Source organism: Teleopsis dalmanni, chromosome 1, assembly GCF_002237135.1.
Source record: "Teleopsis dalmanni isolate 2A chromosome 1, ASM223713v2, whole genome shotgun sequence".
NCBI lineage: Eukaryota > Metazoa > Arthropoda > Insecta > Diptera > Diopsidae > Teleopsis > Teleopsis dalmanni.
The window spans coordinates 34183034-34206859 of record NC_051846.1 but is presented as its reverse complement, the minus strand read 5'-3'; the positions used below and the strand labels follow the sequence as shown (position 1 = coordinate 34206859).

General features: G+C 31.9%; 1 protein-coding gene across 1 annotated transcript; it reads right to left on the bottom strand.

The window, feature by feature from the left end:
- Positions 1 to 6137: 6137 nt before the first annotated feature.
- Positions 6138 to 18399, bottom strand: LOC119673257 (GTP-binding protein Rhes-like). The gene is made up of 4 exons (XM_038084512.1): positions 17903 to 18399; positions 14958 to 15151; positions 6706 to 6889; positions 6138 to 6629 (listed from the first exon to the last, which is right to left on the bottom strand). Exons 1-4 carry the CDS (start codon positions 18358 to 18360, stop codon positions 6227 to 6229), a joined length of 1239 nt encoding a protein of 412 aa, XP_037940440.1. The 5' UTR covers positions 18361 to 18399; the 3' UTR covers positions 6138 to 6226.
- Positions 18400 to 23826: the final 5427 nt, after the last annotated feature.

The following is a 23826-nucleotide window of genomic DNA, read 5'->3' as shown; positions in this document are numbered from 1 at the left end:
CAGTTGTGTGTGTTGAACTCAAGTCAAAGCAGGTGAGAAAGCAGTGACTACCGAGGGTAGCTGCAGAAACAGTTGGGAGTGAAACCGTAAGTCAAAACAAAAAAAATATAATCACAACTCAACTCAATAAGTGGTAGGAGAAACTAAACTGAAGCATTGATCACTGGACCAGAAGAACTAAAAGCAAAAGGAGCTTTATCCCATTTTATTTTCTCATAATTATTTTGAATATTTAATTAATTTTTGTAGAGTAATAGACTAAACGATCGTGTTGTTTGATATAACCTGTGCAGAAATATTTTGAAAACATTTATACATTTGAAAGCAAAAGAGTAATAGTACTCGGTAATATTGAATTAAGGACTATTAATTAATTATTGTCAATTGTTATTTATTAATTACTAATTATTGGTAACCATATTAAGATATTTCGTAATATATTTTGTTAACATTAATTTGTCAAAGCCAGAATAATGGACGTCGCGTCTGTGATGCTGCTCAGGGTCGATGAATTGCGCGACAGGCTCAGGGAGGCGGGTCTTGTTACTACAGGCAGAAAACTTGAGCTCCAAAACAGATTGTTAACTCATCTACAATTGGTTGAAGATGAAGGGGAAGTCGAAGAGACAAGTTCAGAGTACAGTGACGCTTGCAATGTAGTTGAGCAAGGAAAGTGTTATTTCACTTTAAAAGATGTCGAAGAAAGTTTCACTAACTTCTCTGGTAGCGATAGTGAAGATGTTAGGAAGTGGTTACAACAATTCGAAGAGAACTCTTTTACGTTCAATTGGAATAACATCCAAAAATACGTATATGGTAAACAGTTACTAAAAGGTGCTGCAAGGTTGTTTATCCGCTGTCAAGCGAACATTAAAGATTGGTCATCTTTGAAGGTGGCACTCGTTAGTGAATTTAAAAAAAACCATTTCAGATGCAGAAGTGCATCAACTTTTAAGAAGCCGAAGCCGTGAATACCTCTATAGTTTACAAGAAATTAGTTGCACTATAAGTATAGACGAGCAAAGTTTAGTAACATACTTTATAAACGGTATTAACGACAGTCGCCAAAATAAAAGCATCCTGTATCAGGCAACATCAATTGCCCACCTAAAGACGTTATTCCCAGTTTACGAAAAAATACGAGGACCTCTCCGTTGTAACGTTGATTCGGAAAAGGTAAAGAAAGGTCTTGAGGAGTATAAGAGGGTCAAGACAGACATCCGCAAATGTTATAAATGCGGCGATAGTAGCCATTTAGCAAAAGAATGTTTTAGTAAAGATATCAAATGCTTTAAATGTGGTGGCACAGGTCACCGCTCATTCGAATGTGTAGTTAAAGTTGAAAAAAAAGAAGTAGCAACAAAGTCTAGATTTCAAAATATAAATAGTATTGAAGAAGATGTAGAGCACCACATGAATCATAAAAAGTGTAAAGTTGTTCAAATTAATGGGGTACCAATGGTAGCACTCATTGATAACGGTAGCGACGTATGTCTGTTGCGTGAGGACATCTTACTCAAAGTCGGTATTTCAGAGTTAAGACCTGAAACTAAAATGTTACATGGAGTGTGTAGGCAGTGTGTTAGCAGAAATTGCTGCAGATAACTTTAAGTTGACAAATACTTTTCATATCACTAGGGCTGACAATGTTAATTATTCCGTTGTTATAGGCAATGATATTCTTGATTTTGTTAATATTCATCTTTCAAAAAAGGGGCCAACCTTCTTAAATATATCGGAAGTTGTAAAATCTTGTACCGAGTCGACGGAAGAAATTCAAAAGGTAACTGAAATTGCTAAAAAAGGTGGCGAAATGTGGAAAGAACTTAAAGATAAATCAAAATGGGAAGAAAAAGCTGCAAAGGATAAGCAACGTTATCTCGATGAAATGAAAGATTATAAGCCGAAAGATGGTAGTGATGATGAAGGTGACAAAGGTACAAAGAACAAACGTAAAAAGGAGACTTCTACGAAAAAAGCAGCTAATGTCTCTGGCAGTTTTAAAAGTAATGAATATATATCCGAAGATGATAATTCAAGTGATAGCGGCAAGGATAAGAAAAAGTCAAGTGATGGAGAACCAGAAAAGAAAAAGTCTAAAACTTCGAGCAAAATGAAGCACGTTGACGCTTTAAGCAGAATTCATTGTTTGTTAATCGAAGACACATTTAACCACAGGTTGAAAGAAGCCCAAAATAATGATTGGTGGACGAAAGCAGTTAAGAAAGTACTAGAGAGTGGCGATTATGAAGACTACTACGTGCGAGGTGGTATTCTATAAAAAATTGCAATTTACAGCTAATTGTAATCCCAAGTCAAATGGAAGACGAAATTATTCGATTAGCGCATAGGCAAGGGCATTTCGCTGCCAAGAAAACCCAAGAGACTGTGGAAAAAGAATATTTCATTCCTCACTTAAGCCTATTGACAAAGAGGATCGTCCGTTATTAACATATCATTTAGATCATGTGGGTCCTTTAGAGGCCACCCGGAAGAAATATAATCACATTCTGGTGATTGTGGATGCCTTTTCCAAATTTGTGTGGTTGTACCCAACTAAGAGCTTAGGTACCGATACAGTTGTCGATATAAATTAGGCAATCATCAGTTTTCTGTAATCCCGAAAGGATTATAACTGACCGTGGCACGGCATTTACGGCCGACATGTTCAAGAAGTATTGTCAAGAGAACGACATTCAACACTTGTTAATAGCGACTGGTGTACCTAGGAAAAATGGTCAGGTGGAGAGAGTCCATAGAGTAGTTGTACCGCTTTTATCTAAGGTATGTCAAGAAAAGCCAGATCTATGGTATAAACATGTTGATCGAGTTCAACAGTTAATTAATAACACGCCGACTCGTAGCACCAAATTCTCCCCGTTTCGTATTCTTACAGGTTTAGAAATGAAACCGTCCTATCATAAAGATTTGAGAAAACTTTTAGAAGAAGAGTTTATACTAGAGTTAGACTCTGAAAGAGATGAAATAAGGGAGGAAGCTAAGGGAAATATTAAACGTATACAGGAAGAGAATAGGAAGACTTTCAATTCGAAACGGAAGAAGGAAATTATGTATAAAATTGGGGATTTAGTCGCGATAAAAAGAACTCAGTATGGAGTAGCATTGAAATTAAGACCGAAGTTTTTTGGACCTTATAGGATTACCGCGGTTCTGAACCACGGAAGGTATAAAGTTTTAAAGTTAGGTGACCACGAGGGACCCGGCAGTACCGTTACGGTAGCCGAATATATGAAGCGCTGGGAAGCTTCAAGCAAATAGGAATGTTCGGGGCGAACTTCTGTCAGGCTGGCCGAGAATGTAGGATAAGTAATCATAGCGTAAGGTTTTATTTGTTTTGGAGCGCAGGGCAACCCTCGCTGAGCTTGTCAGAGAGAGAAAGAACAGAGCGAAGAATCAAATTTGCTTGTAGTGAGTGTGTGAGCAGCAGCGATAAGAACCAGACGTCCAACGTGGCTGTGCGAAAAATAAACAAACTAAAATAATTTAAGCTAATAATTTAAGATTTAAAGATAATTTAAGATAAACCTACATACATATATGTGACCGACGAATCCTCAACACATTCAAACTAATAATTTTTAATTTTTAAGGGATATGTTGATTCAGATTTTTAAATAGTTAAGTATTCTTTAAATTTCTAAATAATATATTGCTACGAATAACTTGAGCCAGCATTATACTCCCTGACGAATTAAGAAAATAAATGAACTGGAAAGAATTAAAACATATTATATATTATAATTAAAGAATTATCCATTTCATACTCGTGAATTGAAGGCAGTGTTTTATTGCCATTTTTAAAATAAAACTGCCGTAAAGTTAATTCAACCTATGCTCCAACAGTGGCGAATTCCAACAAGCGGATTATGCAGGGGTTGCCAAGATGAAGAGGAGGTAGAGGTAGAATCTATCAACCACTTCCTCTGTCTCTGTCTAGGACTTCAGACAAAGCGACTTCAATATCTCGGGGATCGCTTTTTCACTGACTTGAAAGAGATAACGAATACAAAATTAACGGATCTCCTCAAACTTCATCTGGAAAACCAAATGGTTTAACAAGAATTATAAAGCAACTCGCCTCTTCCGCCAAAATTGTTGGGGGCATTACAATGGGCAATATATGCCTCCGAGTGGAAGTGCTGAAAACGGTCAGCACGCGCCTTCCGAACCTAACCTAACCTAACCTTAGTTGATTCAGTTTAATAAGATTTAATATTTTATAATATTAATCGTTTAATACCTTTTGAGTACATTAAAATTGTAGAAACTTACTTCACAGTCGTGACCCTTTAGCGGATACATTTCACTACAAGGAAGCAATTCTGTTCAAAAACAAGATTAATTTTTCCCTAGTGGATAACTAAACAAAGAATGAAAACCCACACAGAACTAGAGAATATCATTTCATCCACAAACCGTCTCCGTATTGTGTGGCATATACAGAAATAGATTCTGTTTTTTGATAACTTCAAATTGTAAAATCTACTCACTCCAATCAAATAAGTACCAATTTTTTTTTCTCGTAAAATTGATTGTATGAATGTGATAAAGTGTTTATATCAATATGCACGAGAAATTATCTCGACATTTGTTTTCATGCTTTGATGATGTGATGGGCCATCACGCGACTTATCATCATTAGATCATGGTTGTCATGCTTATTTAAATAGCTCTCTAATTCTCAAATCTTTGGAGAGGAACATTTGTAAAGTTAATACCGGACTATTGTCATTCATTTATGAAGAACTCATCGAAGAGTACGTTACCTTCTAGTACTATAAGATGTTTCTGAACCAGCGAATACCAACGAGTCATAATTTTAACACTTAGAGTGCACTCATAAAAACCAAGTATATATGAGTATAAATGTTTTTCTCATACACTACTTATATGTACTGACATTCGCCACAGAAATGATTCAGAAGTGTTTTCCTTAACGAGTTCCGGTGCTAATGAATCAGTGTCACAGTATCGGTATTTATGAGTATCATACGATTTTCTTTATAAGTGCTGTTAGCTGTATATAAACCAGGTGGAGTCGAATATATGAAAATGGGAATTAAAATGCTTATAAGTGAAATACAGCCAATGCTTTAAGCATGATTTAAATGTTGAGTACTCATTGCAGTTCTCTGTTCTAAACTCAAAGAAATTCTATAGACCGGAAATAATATTCAAAGTATTTTAAAATTATTTTTATTTAGTATATTTTTTCAGATCTCGCTCTGATATTTTCCCAAAAACTAATACCACTAAAAAAGAAAGTACAATATTTGTAATGTCTTAATATTTTTATATCAAATTTTATTAATACTGGACACCGGTAATGGACAATGGAACAGTGTTCGAGAAACCCGACTGTAAAAGACGTGCAAAGAATATTAGATTTTAAAGTCCAAACGGATAAAAACAGATTTTAACAAAATCTAAACCCGTTCCCAGATAATTTATATATATTTATTATATGTATTGGATATGTGTGTACTAACTAAAATTAAATGAAAAACTTAATAAAAAAATTAAAATTTCATGTTGAAAATGCATAATTTTAATATCGAACTGATTAGAATTTTTTTAAGGTATAAAAAAATTTAAAAAAATTTAAAAAACTTTACAAAACATTGGTTTCTGCAAAATATGTAAAATGCACATTTACTTTATTTTTAATTTATAAAAAATGCATTGAAATGCAATCGATTTCAATTATAAAATATTTTGATACTAAATGTTTTTAACTTACTTTTTTTTTATTTAATGCTTTAAGTTAAAAAATTCTGTTTAACCATTTGGAAAATAACAAAATTTATTAACACATCAAAGCATTTTCATTCATTTCAAGTATTTTTAAATTTTTTTCTTTATTCAATAACTATAATGAAGTAAATTTAATTTTATGTTATATACACATCTATTATTTATATTTATAATATATTATGTACGATTATGTTTGTAAATATGTATAAAAAATGTAACTACTCGCAACAAAATAACTATTTTTTGTTTTCGTAAATTAAGTAAATTATTGATATTGATTTTATTTATAAAAATATTTCATATAAACAATTTTAATAAACGTTTTGAAATATAAAAATTTTAAATAAGTTATTTTTGCTACTATCACATGCCGCCTTTGCTTATATTTACTACACATACGCCACATATATTAATTATTCGATAATACATTTTTTTATATATTAATTTTGTTTTACATGATCACACAGAGTTTACGCCGCGTAGCGCCCGCACCTTCACCTTCGTTCATAGCCATTGTCTTCGATCGCATCAAATTTAGATCTGTGCGTATACTGGGCCTACGTGCATTTGGCGTCACAACACCACAAGCATCGCTAAAACGTCTTTTAATAGAGAGTGCATTTTTTTTAGATCCACCAGCTGATGAATGTGGTGGTAGTGGAGAGGGTGCACCGAAAACAGATATAACACGTCTATGATGATTTGGTGCCATTTCCAATGGTAAATTCGATACCATGAAAAGTGCATAAAATAAATCATCGATACGAAAATTTTGACGTGCTGAACATTCGACAAATACACAACAATTGTCTTGTCCCGCTATATAGCCCATAACCTCGTCTAGGTGTACGGTTCTTAGAAATTATTTATAAAATATTTTACTTATTAAATATATGTAACTATTATTTTAAATATTCTATTTGTACTTACTTAATATCACGATCGCATTTATTGCCAGCTAAAATCATTGGTATCTTTGGTAGACTTTTCTTCTTCAAACCCGAGCCTGGATTAAGGGCAGCCCATTTTGTTTCTAAAATATTTTCACGCAAACGTACAACTTCTTCAAATGATTCTCGTGAGTCCATACTGAAGACTAGTATGAAAAGATCACCTGAAATTGAGATAAAATTTAAATTAATATAAAAAACGTATTTTAACATATGATTATTTTATATAGGCTAATACCCAGATAATCATTTTATTAATAGAATTCGTAAAGCCATTTTGTTAAAAAAAATGTTTTATTTTAAACTGATCCTCCTGGTTGTATGATTAAAACAATGATGATACTAAGCTTTGTTCGTAACCTGCATTTAATTATGAATAGCTGACATTGGAACTTGTCATGGTAAAATACTTATAATGACAGCCGTTTATTGGAAATTTTCGAGAACACGATCTTGGACAAATTATGGGTTTTTAATGCAAGTCTTGAAGATTTAATTCATCTGTGTACATTTCGAAATATGCTTAGCAAACCATTTTTACTTTTTAGTTTTTTTTTGATTTATTTGTAATTCTTTTACCTTCATCAACATTATTTATCTTACTATAAAACGCTAGGTGGAATATCAAAGTTGAAAACTATATCTATAAGTTATAATATTGTAAATAATGGCTATTCCATTCTATAAATATTGATAGTATTGTTCTTAAAACCCTTGTTCTTGGCAATTGTAGTAATGGACGTGCTATATTCTACGCTAAGAGAGAAATGAAATACAGATCAAGCTGTCAAATAACAGAAATTTAATTGACCTTCTCAATCAACATATAAGGTAATTGCTAGTCAGCCTAAGAATCTAACGCTCATGTATCAATCAAATGAATACCATCCGAGTAATAAGAGTCATTCAATTAAAACATTGTCTTGAGAATGTTCTAATAAGTTCAAAGTTTTCTAAAACGTTATGCAAAGAGATGAGCTTGTTAAAACTAGTTCTTATAGGTTATAATGAAAATACATGTTATGCAGAATGTCAGAAAAATTGTAATAATTATAATAATTTGCTATTAAACGACACAAATGTTGATATTTATTATTGAACAATGCTGCTTTGACTAAGAGATAAGTCACAGATAACCTCGTCTTTCATGAACAAATTTAAGCTGATATTTTGTTTTTTCTCTTACTCTTCATTTTATAATTTTCACTGAAAACAACAAAAACTTTAGAAGGTTTCGAATAGGAATGAAAAGACAACCACAAAAATTTTTAGTTAATTTATTGAAGTTTGACTAACCATACAACACTGTTTCGAGTATTGTCAGGTGCTCAACATCAATTTTAATTTTGACGACCCAAGACTTTCTGCATAACATGGGCTTAAAGATGTTTGAATGGTGGATATGGGCTATGGTACATATACCTTGTGATCAAAAAAGAACTTTAATTTTGAATTTTTTACTTGAATTTTCTACTTTTTGTATAGACAAACAAAAAATACTATTTACCGATTGAATAAGCGCGGGAATCCAAAAATAGGCCTTTCGTTCTTTTTTTATCAGAAGGTACAATCTATTTTATAGATAGTGAAAAACATAATCTGTGTACATATAAGTAAAATTAAAAAAAATGTACTGTTTGTAAAAACTGACCCATCTACAATAAAAATAGATTCTCGAAACTCATCAAAGAGACCACGTAAACACTGCAATGCTTACTGTAGTTCATTACTGGTCATTGTTGTATAGTAACCCAAGCTGAGAAACTGCACATTCCCCAAAATCCTCACTGCAAAAGTAATCACTCACAATAATAAATTTTTTCTGTGAATGCCCTGCTTTGGCGTCCAGATGATATAGGTTCTTAGAAAGATACTGCTTTGATAGTTTATCAGACTGTTTAGCGGTGAAGACGAAAGACCTATTAAAATAACTTAATTCGGCGGGATGGATGAAGACTCTATTCTTCTATACTAGGATTCTTGCGTGGAATGTGGTAGCATAACTGCGAAAAATCGCTAATTGAGGTACATGGAAGTTATCCAATGGTCTGCCACTGCAACCAACCTATAAAAACTAACCAAACTACACATACTTGTTTACTTGTTAATTATAAATAATAACCAAAAATATGAACCAATTCTATTTATCTTATTATATACTGATTTCCTCAAATTCATCTATCATCTAAATATTTATACATGTACATATATTCATAAATATTTACTCAGAGTAAAAGTAAAAATCAAATAATTTATAGAATTCATGAAAGGAACTAGATGGCAAAAATAAATAAATCCATTTGGTATGAAATTCACTATTTATTTATTTATTTTTTCTTGTATAAATGCGCAAGTGGAATCGACAACGTTTCGAACCAGGACCCACTCATGAAGTTACTCGGGGCGCACAGCTTGTACAAATTTTGGCATTAAGACGTGAACGAAATAGAAATTCAAGATTTAATTTTTAAAAATGAGTATCGCAGTTTAAAACAAAATCCTACGAAAATATCTGATAGTCAAAAATCGAAAATCAAAACATGGAAACACAACAACGAAAGTAAAAAGATGGAATTTCATATTCGTTTAAGTGGAAGTGAAATATGTGAGAACATAAAAATGAACTCTGTAAGAAGTTTTATGGAATTATGCATAGATTCTCAAATAATGCAGATTTTCTCATATGGAAAGGAAGGATAGATACGCGTTGATGTACTGATTGCGTACGCTGTCGGCATATAAATGCAAACACTAAATTTTTCCTGCATCCATAATATATGGCACTTATTTTTTATTAACATATCGACTTTTTCACATATCCTCTTTATTTAAAAAGTTAAATGGAAATGATACGGAAACATTCCGATGGAACTAAGTAACTTTAAGATAATATACATAAAATATTATTGCTTATTATATTACTTCTAACATCAACAATAAGAATATAGGGGTAAGCGTTGTTGAGTTTTCCTACAGTAAATTGTCGTTCGAATAGGAAGCCATAATGCTAGTATCCGATATATGGAATTCTTTCATATCTTTAGTTATATTAAATAAATCAATATGAACAATTAAAACGAATAATAATTGTATTTTCAAAGTAAAAATTCTTGTGTCACTTTTTGTAGAAAATTGATTTAACGAAACTCGTATTACGGTGCGTATGAGTGACATTTAAGAATTGACTAATATCGTCCTTTTCCGTGAACTTGATTTAATTCGTGATTATGGTGTTACATATTGTACATTATTGCACGATTAAAATTTAATTTTTTCAATATATATGTATATATGTATATATATATATATAATTTTTGATATATGGGAAAATGGGAAACTGAGGTATATTTTTGATGACTTGATAAATCGTATTATTTGAAAGGTATCCAAATGTTGAAAGATCATTGGATTCGATATGTAGGGCTGAAAGAGGATTATATTGATGCATAAAATATTTTTTTCCAAAAAAAAATGCGTTTTTAGTACTTAGACCGGGTATTTAACAATCTACCTAGTAAATGTCCAACGCGTCCATTCTCAGTCAAAGTTCATCTTACTAATAAATTGCTACATAATTTATTTGAAATGAGCACATACGTATTTGCTTATTGTTTTGCATATCTTGTTATGTATATGGAAGAACTTTGTGCGTTCATTCTCTCTACTTGAATGTATATGTCCATTGCTTTGAAATTAATATGAGAATGACGACACATTGCTTATATGTATACATATATATATTGTGGAACGTTTAGTCAACGCACTGTCCAGGATGTGGCCCCACTGAAGTGAAGGATTAGCCGAAATAGACCACAGCAACTACTTGAATTCTCTTTCGTCCTTCGATTCTCGGATGTCGTCATTGATTTAAAGCTAGAGTGGCTTCCATTCGCATAATTACATCTCTCATTATTGTAAACAGCTCATTTGGCTTGTGGTTGCCTGCCAAGTTATCACCAACTCAATGGTATCCCAAAATAGTCATACTCGTGCTTACCAGTGTCGGACATTGGCACAATATATGCACCGCTGTCTTCTTTTCTTCTAAGCACAAGTATCTTCCTCAACAAGAGTTATTTTTTTGAGATGATACTTGAAGTTTCTATTTCCAGTAATCAATGAGGTCAGCCAGCTTAGGGTGCTCCGCGTATAGCTAAGCGCTGTTATCGCTTCCCTGATCAACGGTTTCGGCATCATGAGTTTAGTCTGTCTAAAAGTGCTCATCTCTCGCCATTTTTAAAGACACATTGCTTAAAATAGAACGGCGATGGAACGGCAATCGAACGGTCAAATTTTGTATAGCGTTGGGCATCTATATATTGTTAAAACGTATATAAAGTATATAGATGGGTAACGAAAAACTATCTATGGTCCCTTAAGCGTTGGCGACGAGTATCGAATTAGATGGAACGATCAGCTGTATGAGCTATACCGCGACATTGACATAGTTAAGCGCATAAAAATTCAGCGGCTACGCTGGCTTGGTCATGTCGTGCGAATGGAAGAAAGTGCTCCGGCTGAAAGGTATTTGATTCGGTACCCCCAGGTGGAAAACGCGGTAGAGGACGTCCGCATATTCGGTGGAAGGACCAGGTGACCAACGATTTGGGGGCGTTCGGTACTACCAACTGGCGTCAGAAAGCAACTAATCGGGCTGACTGGCGGAGGCTACTCGACGCGGCCAAGGACGACTCACGTCTGTAATGGCCAACTAAGAAGAAGAAGAACGAAAAACTATATATATATTTAAAAAAAAATAAATAAATTGCAGTGTGAATATTTATTTTCTTATAACGCTGTTTCGTTTTTTTTAATTTTTTTTTTTAAATTAAGTAAATGGATGGAAGAGCATGGTATGAAAACCAAATAAGTATTTGAAAAAACTAGTCAATGTGCACGTAGTTCTAATTATGTTAATTCACATATTACAGCATATCAAAAAAATTGGCACGCACTCACACTAACACCTCTGAACAACTCTCAGACACATGCACGCACACAATCTCACACATTCTTGACAACAATATTACATGAAACAAAAGCTTTATTTTTGATGTTTTGAATTTATTTTGACAGAACACAAATGTAATTTCAAAATGGCCATCATATCCGTTCCTGAAACAACATTGCCGACTTCACACGTACGCAAGTCGGTCCCTGTATATGTGCGTTTATGCGTCAAACAGAACAAATAAATATTGGAGTGCGTTTAAGTGCCGCTTATGACAGAAACGTATTTCAGAAAAAAAAAATATAAAAATAAACAAAATAAAATAAATAAAGGGAAAGTGAAAGTGAAAGTGAAAAAATTGGTAGAAAAACAATTCAGGACAAAAATAACACAACAACACAATGCCAAAAATAAAATTAGCCAAATTGCAGATTTGTTAAATGATGACAAATGCACGATTTTGTCACTCCTGCATTCACAACAAAGAGGAGCTGAGGCCAAATGTCAAAGCGGAATAAATGTGGAAGTGCTGATTCCACTTCAGCATTTATAGCAACAACTGAATACAGCCGCTGCCACTTCCGTTTTAGGAGTTCAGCGTTTCCTTCCTATTGTGCCTTTACAATCATTATCACACTAAGTTTGTTTTGATTTCGTTTTGTTAGTATTTTCCCTTCCTCTTTGTGCGACTGTGTTATTATTAATTTCTGTATATAAGTTTTTGCTTTTTCACTTGATATAATATAGACTCAAAGCCAAACGAATGAGAGAGAGAGAGAAAGAGATACTGGAACAAAGAAATGAAAGTTGATATAATCTTTGTTTTTTGCGTTCAGGAAAATTTTATTCACTGGAGTTTTGAATAATGAAAAATAAGAATATTTTTCTTCTCTTCTTTATAAAGAAAGATATTAAAACATATTATTTTGCAATAGTTTTTTAAGAGGATTTTTTATTGATTTCATACAAATTTAGAAAAAGTTAAAAATACTACAAATTTAAATTTAATTTCAACTTGAAACGGAATAGACTCCTGGGAATGTATATCCTTACAGAAGAGGCAATTAAACTCTGTAAAGTCGGTTCTATACCATTTTTTTCACACAACAGGGCTTAGAGACCGACTCTATACCCACTAGGGGCACAATAGACCAATCACTTTAAATTAAATTTGAACTTAAAACGGAATAGACTCCTGAGAATGTATACCTTTACGGAAGAGGCAATTAAACTCTGTAAAGTTGGATCTACACTACTTTTTATTGACACAACAGGGCTTAGAGACCTACTCTGTACCCAGAAGGGGGCATAATAGACCAATAAATTTAAATTTAATTTCAACTTAAAACGGAATAGACTCCTGAGAATGTATACCTTTACGGAAGAGGCAATTAAACTCTGTAAAGTTGGCTCTACACTACTTTTTATTGACACAACAAGACTTAGAGACCCGACGGTCGCAGTGTCACATTCCATAGCAATAATAATAATCAATTTAAATAATTTCAATCTATGACAGTCAGTCTTATCAGTATAAAGAAAAGACCAAATCTGACCAAATCAGTCCTAAAGCTGATGACATAAGATTTCAAACCATATAAACGGTTTATAACTTTAATTTTTTTATTCTTTTTTTCTCAGCATTATCAACACAACTTTACAAATGTTCACCCAGAGTCAAATCTTTTTTATGTCAGTCAAGACTATTTGAATTATCGGAATAGTGCTAAAATGTTCAGTTTCCTTTTGGAGGATAAACCGTTATAACCACATAAATCATATTCATATCATTAAAGTGCTTGATCGATAGCAAATATTATACCTTTTTTTGACCAAAATTTTACATATCTAGTGTGTTACAGATATATAACACGATGAATTATTGTAATTTAGCATTACTACGCAACACAAAAATCAACTGCTTGGTACTCGATATTCCACTCGAACACATCAAATTTTCATCCACAAGAGCTATAGCACTTCCAGTTAATATTTGGCGTACGCCATCTTTCCATCTGAGATAAAATTTATAACGAAAAATTTTATTGAATCCAAGGAACAAATCAAAATCTTCCCAAATAAGATAATTTTGAAACGTTACTTTTTATCTTTTCACTCTTCTGGTAACTAACATGCTACATTTTTGTGTTTTGTTTTTAGGACGTATTGAAAATGTCAGGTTTCATATCCGGTTACAGTTCCTTGTTGGACTCGTTTATACATTTTTGCGATGAGTTTGCAATGCAGAACTCTGAAAACATTTATAAGCCAAAGTGGGAGGCACAAAACATGCAACTATTCTTCATTTGAGCAAATCTTCGATCAGAACTTGATAGGCTGTACTTTTCGCTATTCCACTTTCATATTTGATGAATTTAGCAGACATAAAATAGTCGATTAAAAAAATTGTTCTAACTTTATCCATATTTTGTTTTCGTTGTGAGTGGTTTTTGTTAACTGCCATAATTGTCGTTTTCAAGTACCTCATAACTATAATGGAATTAGTCAATCCAACAGAAAATATATGACCAGAAAATGTGTTTTGTTCTCGCACTTATTTATGATTCTTTCATATATTTTTCTCAATTTAAAATAAAATTTAATATTGCCTTCTCCATTTCACCTACATACTCAGAATAATGTAACATTTAAAAGTAAGTAACAATAAAATGTCAATCAATTTGCTTAGACGTTCAAAGCAAGCGAGAAAATAATTATATATCGACCAATATTGACTAATAGATATCTCAGCGCTGAGTTTCTTTGAAAACAGTATAGCTTAAATTCAATGAGACTAAATAATATTGCAATATTTACAAGTAAACCTGAAGTCCTAGCTTTAACCGAATCATCAATTGATGCTTCAGACATCTTTCATTGCAAAAATATTAATCGTAATAACTTTGCAGTAGAGTTCCTCGAATCTCCTCTTCAAAAGTCCCACAAATTAAATAGATTTTATACTTAATTTGTGTATTAATTTAAATAATTCCAATCTAAGGTTATTGTTCCAATGAATAACCTGTCTTATAATGAGGTGGCCCACAGAATCTTTGTTGTGAAATATCATCCAATGCATTGATATTTTACGTAAAAAACAGACTGAAAATTAATAATAAATTTATAAACGAAAATAAACTTTCCTCCATATTTCTCAACAATCAATTACATATTCATATCGAAACGTTTTGTTTCCATTGTAGGAAAACCCAAACATATACAATACTCACTCTTCCAAACCCATTAAAATATAAACTACTACAAGGCTTTATTCTACTTACCAGTCATAAATGATAAACGTCGCATAGCCGGAAACGGATGATAACCGGATGTATCCAATATATCCAATTGATACACTTCATTACGTATGCGATACAATTTTCGATGGAAATCCTCAATGGTGGGTGTGTATGCCTCTTCATACCGATTGCCTAAAAATCTGGCCACAATGGAGGATTTGCCGACACGTGAGGAGCTGCGAAAATTATAATTAATTTTATTATTTTTAACCTAATGCCATAAATGATTCGAAAATTAATTAATTTCGTGATAATAAAACAATTCCTGCTAAACAATAAAGTTGAATGTATGGTATTTCAGAGATATTTGCACGTTTGTGTGCGTTAATTTGGGTCTGCGTCTATTACTGAAATATTGCACTATGAGATACTTGTGCGGAACTTAAAAGTAGGCGAGCCTCTTTGGCACGTGCAAGTCTCACGAATGTAATTAAGTTTATCTGTTTAGTTATCTTTTGAGAAAAACTCATATAAAATTTTACAACAATTTTGAAGATTTACGAATTACGTGACAATGAACTTTACTTCTTTATAAGACATTAAATTAAACCAATTTGATTTTTGCTGTTCTCAGCAAACTATTTTTGGATAAATAGTTCGAAAGTCACTTCTATATGCATGATTAGCATTTAGCAAAGCCTCAAACACTACTATTTGTCAGCTAGAAATTGTACAAAGCCATGCTCTGAGAAGACTTTTCAAGGTTCCATGGTACATTAGGACGAATGACATTCTAAGGGACCTCAAAATTAATCTGATCAAGAAATACATAAAGGATAGGGCCCCGAAATTATTTACGAAAACTGACAGGTTTACCAACACCACGTTATTTAATCTCAGAATGGTTACAGGCTTTTCGGGGAGGTATGCAGATCTGAGGTCAATTATTGCTTAGTCTGATGAAGTGATAAACAATAATCCAGTCTAGGTGTAAAGAGGGATTATGAGGAAACCTCGCAGTTAATAGAGAGTAAAAGTCCTCAAGTGCACTGACTCCACTAGCTTCAACATAATAATAAAATTTCTAAAGAGAGCATATATTGAGACAACGGCAATGTCGAAAGTGGTTTGCAAAATTGCCATTCCGTAGTTCTGATGCTAAAATCGCACTGTATTGTGGAAGGCCAGATGAAGCTAATCAAAACACAAAAGAGACATTCATTGAGAACCGACATGGATAGTAACTTGTGAGATTGCTGAGAGATCAAATCTATTAAATTCGACCATTCAAATTCTTAATCTTAAGCTTAAAAAATGACTTCAAAATACTCTTACAGAAAGAAATTTGTAGTCTGCTGTGATTAACCTGTCAAATGTTAAAAAAGAAATAATTCATTTTTAACGAGCATTATTACTGGGGTCAAGAAATAGATGACAACAACAATGTTAAATGCAATTACATAAGGAGCTAAAAAAATAAACCGATTCAAAACTCTTTAAAACCCGGTATTCAACAAAGGAAGGTGATAATATCTATTTGATTTGCAAAGAATTATCTGTTTATTTGAGCTTCTATCGGACTATATAACGATCAATTCCTAAACGTACAGTCATTATCTGGTCAAAGCAAATGATTCGCTTAAACAAAATTAATTGATAGAACAGGTATAGTGTCTCAACAAGACAATGTTAAATCCCACTTTAGATGTGATATACTTATTATTTAATCACTCTCTTAAACAAAATTCATCGTTAGAACAGGTAAAGTGTTCCAACAAAATAATGTCAGATACTACTTTGAATAGTATACTTATTATTTACTTCTGCTATAAAAGTTTATAAACTGTAACTGTGACTGCTTCGAACGAATAGAAAAAATCTCGGATCAGTTTTTTGTTAGTCAAGAACCAAAAATTTTTGTAACGAAGAATCATATTACTGGCAGAAAGAAGGCGAAAGGTATTAGACCAGTCTATACAATATATAAGTTAAGCTTAAGGTCATGTAGCTATAGGTCCTATAATTTAAATTAGATGTAAGTTCCAATAACGTTATAACTTTGTTAATAATAATAATTTATAAATCAATAAAATATTTATTAAATATGGGTAAATAATAGCAATCTTATGGATAAGACTATTTATTTCCAAAAATATAGACAACAGACTAAAGTTGACTTATAAAATCATATTTATATTTTAAACTTATTTATAATTTAAGTTTTATATAAATATCATACTAACATATATGCCAACAAATAAAGGTTAAACTACTCCATAACAATATAACCTTTAATATAACTGCTCTCTAATCCATTCTCATATAATACATGCCATTTAAGGCAGAATCGAAAACGCCCAAGTATTAACCTTTTTCATTTATTTGAGAGTAATTTTTAAATGAAAATATCAACAATATGTGTACAGTATAATATTAAAATGTAATTAACAAAAGGTTACTGAATTAAGCTTAAAAAGCCTGCAAATACTCTGTTTATTTATAAAGCATTAAGCAATTTTTTCAGTGTATACTTTGCTTTCAATAATTAAAATAATCTACTTAATTAATTTGGAATCACTCACATCGAGCGCGCACGTAGTTGGAGTTGTGGTGCTTTAAGTGGATTTATTCCACGGTTGTGCTTAATATGCAATGAAGGATAATCAATTTTACTTGCCTTTGTTTTTTAATGATACTGGGGGAGTAACATGACAGCAACATGACGGGTGGAATCAATTGAAATTATTAAAAAGGAATTCAACAAGGAATCAATTGAATTGAAGCAAATTGCGAGCCACAATCTTTAACAGAAAAATAATGAAATGTATTCAACTAATCTGGGATAAAGGCTGCTTATATCCGTTTAATTATTTCTGTATCTCTGCACATTTTCAACAAAGGATGATGCCAAATATGAGATGATTTAATAAAGCTCGAACTGAAATCATTCTTAATTGGAATTTAGTTTATCGTATTTGTATACTTACCCTAACATTACCAGACGATAGCAATTTTTCGATGATGGCGCATTTTCATCACACAGCAATGAACCGGAAGTACATGCAAAATCGTCCATCGGCTCAATAGCATCCGAATTGTTATCCATTGCTTGAGCGTTTAATTCCGAATTGGTTATTATGCGACTTGTTGTGCTAACTATGCCGTTATTGCCGCTCGGCACATCATCGAGAAAAGTGACGACATGTGCATTACCGCCACCGCCAATAATGCCTGTTCCAGCTCCCGTACCAGTAGTGGCTGTAGTAGCCGTTGTTGCGGTAGTCGCTGTAGATGGTTGGTGATCTTTAATGAAATCTGGTGTTGCAACAGCATGATGTGTGGAAGCAGTTGCGTCATTAATTGAAACCTCAGCATAGTCGTTATTATTATTGCGCGCACAGAACCAATTTCGGCAACGGTTCATTGTTGTCGGCAGCATTCTCATCTGGTCTTCTTGTTCGGTGTCCTTGCTTAACTATGTATGCCACGCTTCTCCTACACGTTTATGTATAGCTATGTATGTATGTATGTAAGTGTATGTATGTATGTAAGTGCCTATACATGTGGTTAAAATGTATCTATTTGGATGGCACACTAAACGATAAATTAATTGGAAAAAAAATTTGCTCCCACTTTTATGCGCCAGAACACAGTGGTTTCGAGTGTTATTTTGTGGTATTGAGTGCTGCTTAAATTGTCAACGGTGGTTGACATTGAAAGTAATTGCCTTCTTGTGTGAAACCACGAACCGCTTGCTTCATTGGTTGGTTACTTCCTTCGCCTGTTGGTTTTTATTACACTGCTAATGGTCGCCTATAGATATCGAACTTTATGGTTCATTAAGTGGCACATTTTTTGTGCCACTGTTTTGATTTGTTTTTGTTTATTTTCCCACCCTCGATTTATCTATTCGGGCGGTGGTGCTCAAATAGGAAACAGCAGGACTTTTCAAACTCAATTAATAAAAATTGCCTTCAGATTTAATTTTGGATATTGTCATCAATATGTCAAGAATGATATGTTTACATTCGCTATTTGGTCGTCTTTCCCATTTTTACTTAATTTTTCCTCACATTTTCAAACAATTTTTATTTACAATTTTTTTTTTGTTAGATTTTTAAGTTGTTAAGCCATTCTTTGTTTATTGACCATTTCGACATTTGTGTAATTGGCTTCCTTCTTGTTTTTTATAGGCTTTATTTAATATTGTTAAAATTTGCGTGGGTATATGTCATCTGAAATAAAAAATAAATTAGATTTGTGAGATACTTACAAGAAAACCATTTGAGACTATATTACTATACTTGAAATTGATGAAACTAAGTATAATTTGTCTATTTTTGGAACCATTTGGATTTTGTAAAAATACTGTATCAGATTTCATCGCACACTTTTTTTAAGTGTTAATATCAATTTATTTTTACAAAATTAAATAAGAAGTGCTTACACTATGACCCAATTGAACTGTAACCACTCTCAGAACTCTCAGAATTGTCCTACTCTCAGAACTGATAGCAACACTGAATCTATATTCCTTTAAGAACAATATATTCTATTGATTTTTATTAAGAAGCATTTGAGTTTAAGTTCTTCGGAAAAATTATTATCGGCAACATAACTTCAGCATTCATAAGCAATAGCATTGTAATTAAGAGAAAAGTCTTGAATGAGGCTTCTGAAAGACATCTAAGTCCAGGAAATACTTAGTGGGACCAAATTTTTCTTATTTCGCACCACAACACAGTATTCGGAAACTGACTTTATTGAGAAAATTAATGAAAGAAAATATAGAGAAATTGACACTATTGAGCGAAGCACTAGAATTAAACTGCAGGAAAAAAGAATTAACTATAGGAAATGTGATATAGAAAGCTATAAATAAATGGAGCCCGTGTAATGAAATGAAATGACTCAATTCAAAACGAGTTAAGCATTAAATATTGACTCGAAAATAGACAAAATCCAAAAATGACAGGACAGCAATATGCAAAAAATAACTATGCCTAAAAAAGGCAACTCCTATACTTCCACGAACATGAATAATTGCAGAACATCGTTTTCTATGATTAGAAAAAATGTTCGAATTGAGTAATTCGTAAACAAACAAAATGTTCGAGCTTACTTCCAACAAAGGTTATACGATACGAAGATTAAAAAAGCACCATCATTTGCAATAGTTTAAGAACCGGGAAGTTTATTAGTCTATTTCACTTGTTGTTTTTGTACCGTGACTTTATGGTCAAAAAAAGCTATTTACAGAGATAAAGTTTGAAAGTGTGCTCTGAAAATGTAGAGAATCATATATTTTTATGCTATAAAGATTCTACACAGTGACACAAAGTATTGGAATTCAACAGTAACTAAAAAACAAGACTTCGTTTCAATAGTAGTTCATCATCGAATGGTAAATAAGTCAGTAGTAAAATATTATTTCTTAAGTATCTCAAAAAACTTTTTCATATGAATGAATTTAATTTTCTAAGATTCAAATTCGTTTAATATATCACTCATTTGACAAACGACTAGAACAATAGTACACTCTTAATTCATTTCAAGAGCCGTCCACAATCTCATAAGCAATAATACAACAGGCTATGATTTTAACTTGAATGGGTCTTAGCTACACGGCTATATACAAGCTCACTCATCATGTCATATCAGTGTGGGACATTTTGCAGACCAAGATCAACACTAAAACATATCAAGGTTGATGTACTTAAAGACCCTCTTCCATGTTAATGGTTGAAATTTTCTAAGATTCAGATTCGTTCAACTTATGAATAATATGTCAAACGATAAGAGCCATAGCAACCTCTTAATTCATATCAACAGTCGTCCACAGTCTCTAGATGAAAAATCACTCATCATGGGGTATGGGGCACTTTGCAAACCAAGTTCAACACTAAAAAATATGATTGATGATATACTCAGTTATTCATACTCGGTATGAATGACTGGTTTGCTCAGATTCAATCAAGAGCAGACCAAGATCAACACTAAGAATACGATTGCTGACGTATTCAAAAATACTTTTCGATATGAATGACTGGTTTGCTCAGATTATTATATCAGCAATATAGAGCTCATTTTTGTGACTCAGACCCATAGAAAAACAAATAATTTAGAACCAATTCAATATTTATTTAAAACCTTATGCTATTTTTTTTTTATAATTTTTTTTTATAATTTTATAATTTTTTATAATTTTATAAATTTGATTTTAATCAAGAAAATAAAGTGTTCAAAAAGTTGCAGTTGATTTGGGTTTCCCAGTAAACAGAGAACTACATCAAAACATTCTCAAAAGATTATAAAAAAATTTTTTTTTATTTTACTTCGGGTTTCTTATAAACCTATTACACTTAACATAATTTAATCCTACTTAATAATTACATTAATTATGTACATTAGTTGTTTTTAGTTGTTTTCAGTAGCCTCTTCAAGTTATTTATTTTATTTTTTTAATGGCTCCATAAACACCAACTGTGGCTATTTAAATACATTGTTATTAATTCAAGTGGTACCATGTTTGGATCGTACAACTTTTTAATTACTATAATGGAGTCTAAAGTATTATTGTGTAATATGTTTTTAGTAGAGCACAGGGATTTGTCTTTTAATATTATCATTCAAGTACAGAAGGAGTAAACACTATTGTTTATTGTCAATTATTTACAACTAATAAACTAAGGAAAATTGTTCATGTGTTGAGGAATAAAATTAAAGCAGCAAAAAGCCTAAGTCAACGGATTAATCGACACTTAAAAAATGTATTTTCTAGTTAATTTATCTAGTGTTACTCAAATATTTAAATTATTTGCTGGTAGCAATGGTGGTGCAAAACTGGTAAATGAAATTAGTGCCAGACTAATGTAATTAAAATACACAAGTACCAAGTTTAAATAATGGAATAATTAAGTGCTTGATTACTGTTTGAAGTTTCAGTACTTATACTCAAAAGAAACACTTGTACTCAGTTGAATTCAGCCAATTCCATTACTACATTAAGGTCAAAAGCTACTTACAAATTTAATTAGTTCAACAAAAATTAAAAAGAAAGAGTTAAAAATTTTATAATACTTTCTAATCTATGTAAGGAAGTGAAAATTGAAAAATAGAAAAATAAAACTATGAGGGTTTTATGTTTTATAATCCAAACGATAGTTTGCTATGAATCACAACATAGCATAGGTTATGTTTTTTTTTTTCTTAAAATACGTAGTTAGACTTTTGATTATATTATCAGAAATTATTTAAATGAGCTCATAAGGCGTGATAATTTTTTTTAATAATTTTTAAAATAAAACTTTTTAATTATAAATGCAAGAAATATTTAAGAAAATTTTTTTCCATGAATAAATTTGCATATCACATGATTTAAATTACTTCCATCGTTTGCAACGCTCATTGGCATACATTTAACTGAAAACCCTATAAAAGTATTTCACTTAGGGCTACTAAATGAATACAGAATTCCAATTTCATATTATTTTCCGCATAAAACTTAAGCAACAAAAGGAGAGAAACAAAGGAAGTACGAGGACTTAAACGAAATTTGATTGAATAATCACGCTTCAATAGTTTGCCCAACTTAGCATTTTTACATTGCTAATGCAGCAGTTGTGTTCATTTATCCTTCAATGCCTCCAACAGCTTCCAAAGGCATGGCAACGTGCGCTGGTGAACGCCATCTGCACAAGTTCACTTTGGAGAGAAGCTGCAATTAAAATCGCAGTAAAGGATAAAACTTTACTTAACTAAACTATAATTATATGTAGTCTATGTGTTTGTAGTAATAAGAGTACATAAATGCAATTAAATGCTGTTGCTGCCACTGCTGTTGTCACTGCTGTTGCTGCTGTTGTTGCTGCTGTTGTTGCTGCTGTTGTTGCTGCTGTTATGCTTGCTGCTACTGATAATGTCGTCGTTGTTGTGATAATCAACATAAATGAATTGTCAAAGAGCCTTTGATTAACGAAGTAAAAAGTATTGCAAATTGTTGAGAAGACAAGAAATTGCTGAAAATTAACTTCCACCTTGAAGCGAATATAGCCTCACTTTCTCTGCGCCAGAAGAATTTATCTAATTCTTTGGTATAATATATACAATTCTTATAGATTGAAAAAAATAATAAAAATAAGTATCAAATGTTTTCCCTTCAGGCATTTTGGTTGGCTTTAATTAAATTTTATATGAGTTCCGAAAATTTGTGGTTCATATTTTGTATGTCCTTATTTCTATGAGGGTCAGAAAATGCCCCAATGACTATACATTTTTTTCTCTCTTAGGTACTAATACAATTAAAAGGCTTTGTTCAGAAGAATTTTGTTTTCTGAATTTTGCGTTTTTATTCTTGTTTTTATTATATTATTTTATTTTGTTTTATTTTATTTTATTTTATTTAGCATACGAAAGGGCACTACTCGCACTCCGTTGCATTTTAAATAAAAATGTAAAAAGGAGCACAGTTTTTGCTTAAAGTGAATGAGAACTTTTAATTAAATTATTTTTAATGCTAAGTGCGTTTTTAATTTGACTTTCCTGGCGAAACTATTGTTCAAGTTTTCTGCAACGATTACTTTTGGTTAAAATTAATAAAACAGGCAATTTCCGTTTATGACAAAAGCAAAACAATGATGCCAATATGAAAAATTCACAGATTTTATCCTTGGAAACGGAAAAGATACGACAAACAGCCAAGGAGTGAAACATTAATAAATTAATTTAAACAAAAGAAACTTTCATATGCCATTTAAATTAAAATTGCTTTAAAACGATAAAGGTGAAAGATGGAGTATTCAATCTATTATTATTTAAATATAATTTTAAATATTTAAAACAATTGAGATCATTTCAGTTTCAATAGTTGTAATTAAAAATAACCTGTTTTAAAACTAAAAAAAGTAATAGT

Coding starts and splice junctions, on each gene's coding strand:
- LOC119673257 (XM_038084512.1), bottom strand. CDS start 18,360: ATGAGAATGCTGCCGACAACAATGAACCGTTGCCGAAATTGGTTCTGT. Junction 15,152..17,902: donor TATCGTCTGGTAATGTTAGG/GTAAGTATACAA, acceptor TAATTTTCGCAG/CTCCTCACGTGTCGGCAAAT. Junction 6,890..14,957: donor ACGTTTATCATTTATGACTG/GTAAGTAGAATA, acceptor TCTCAATTTCAG/GTGATCTTTTCATACTAGTC.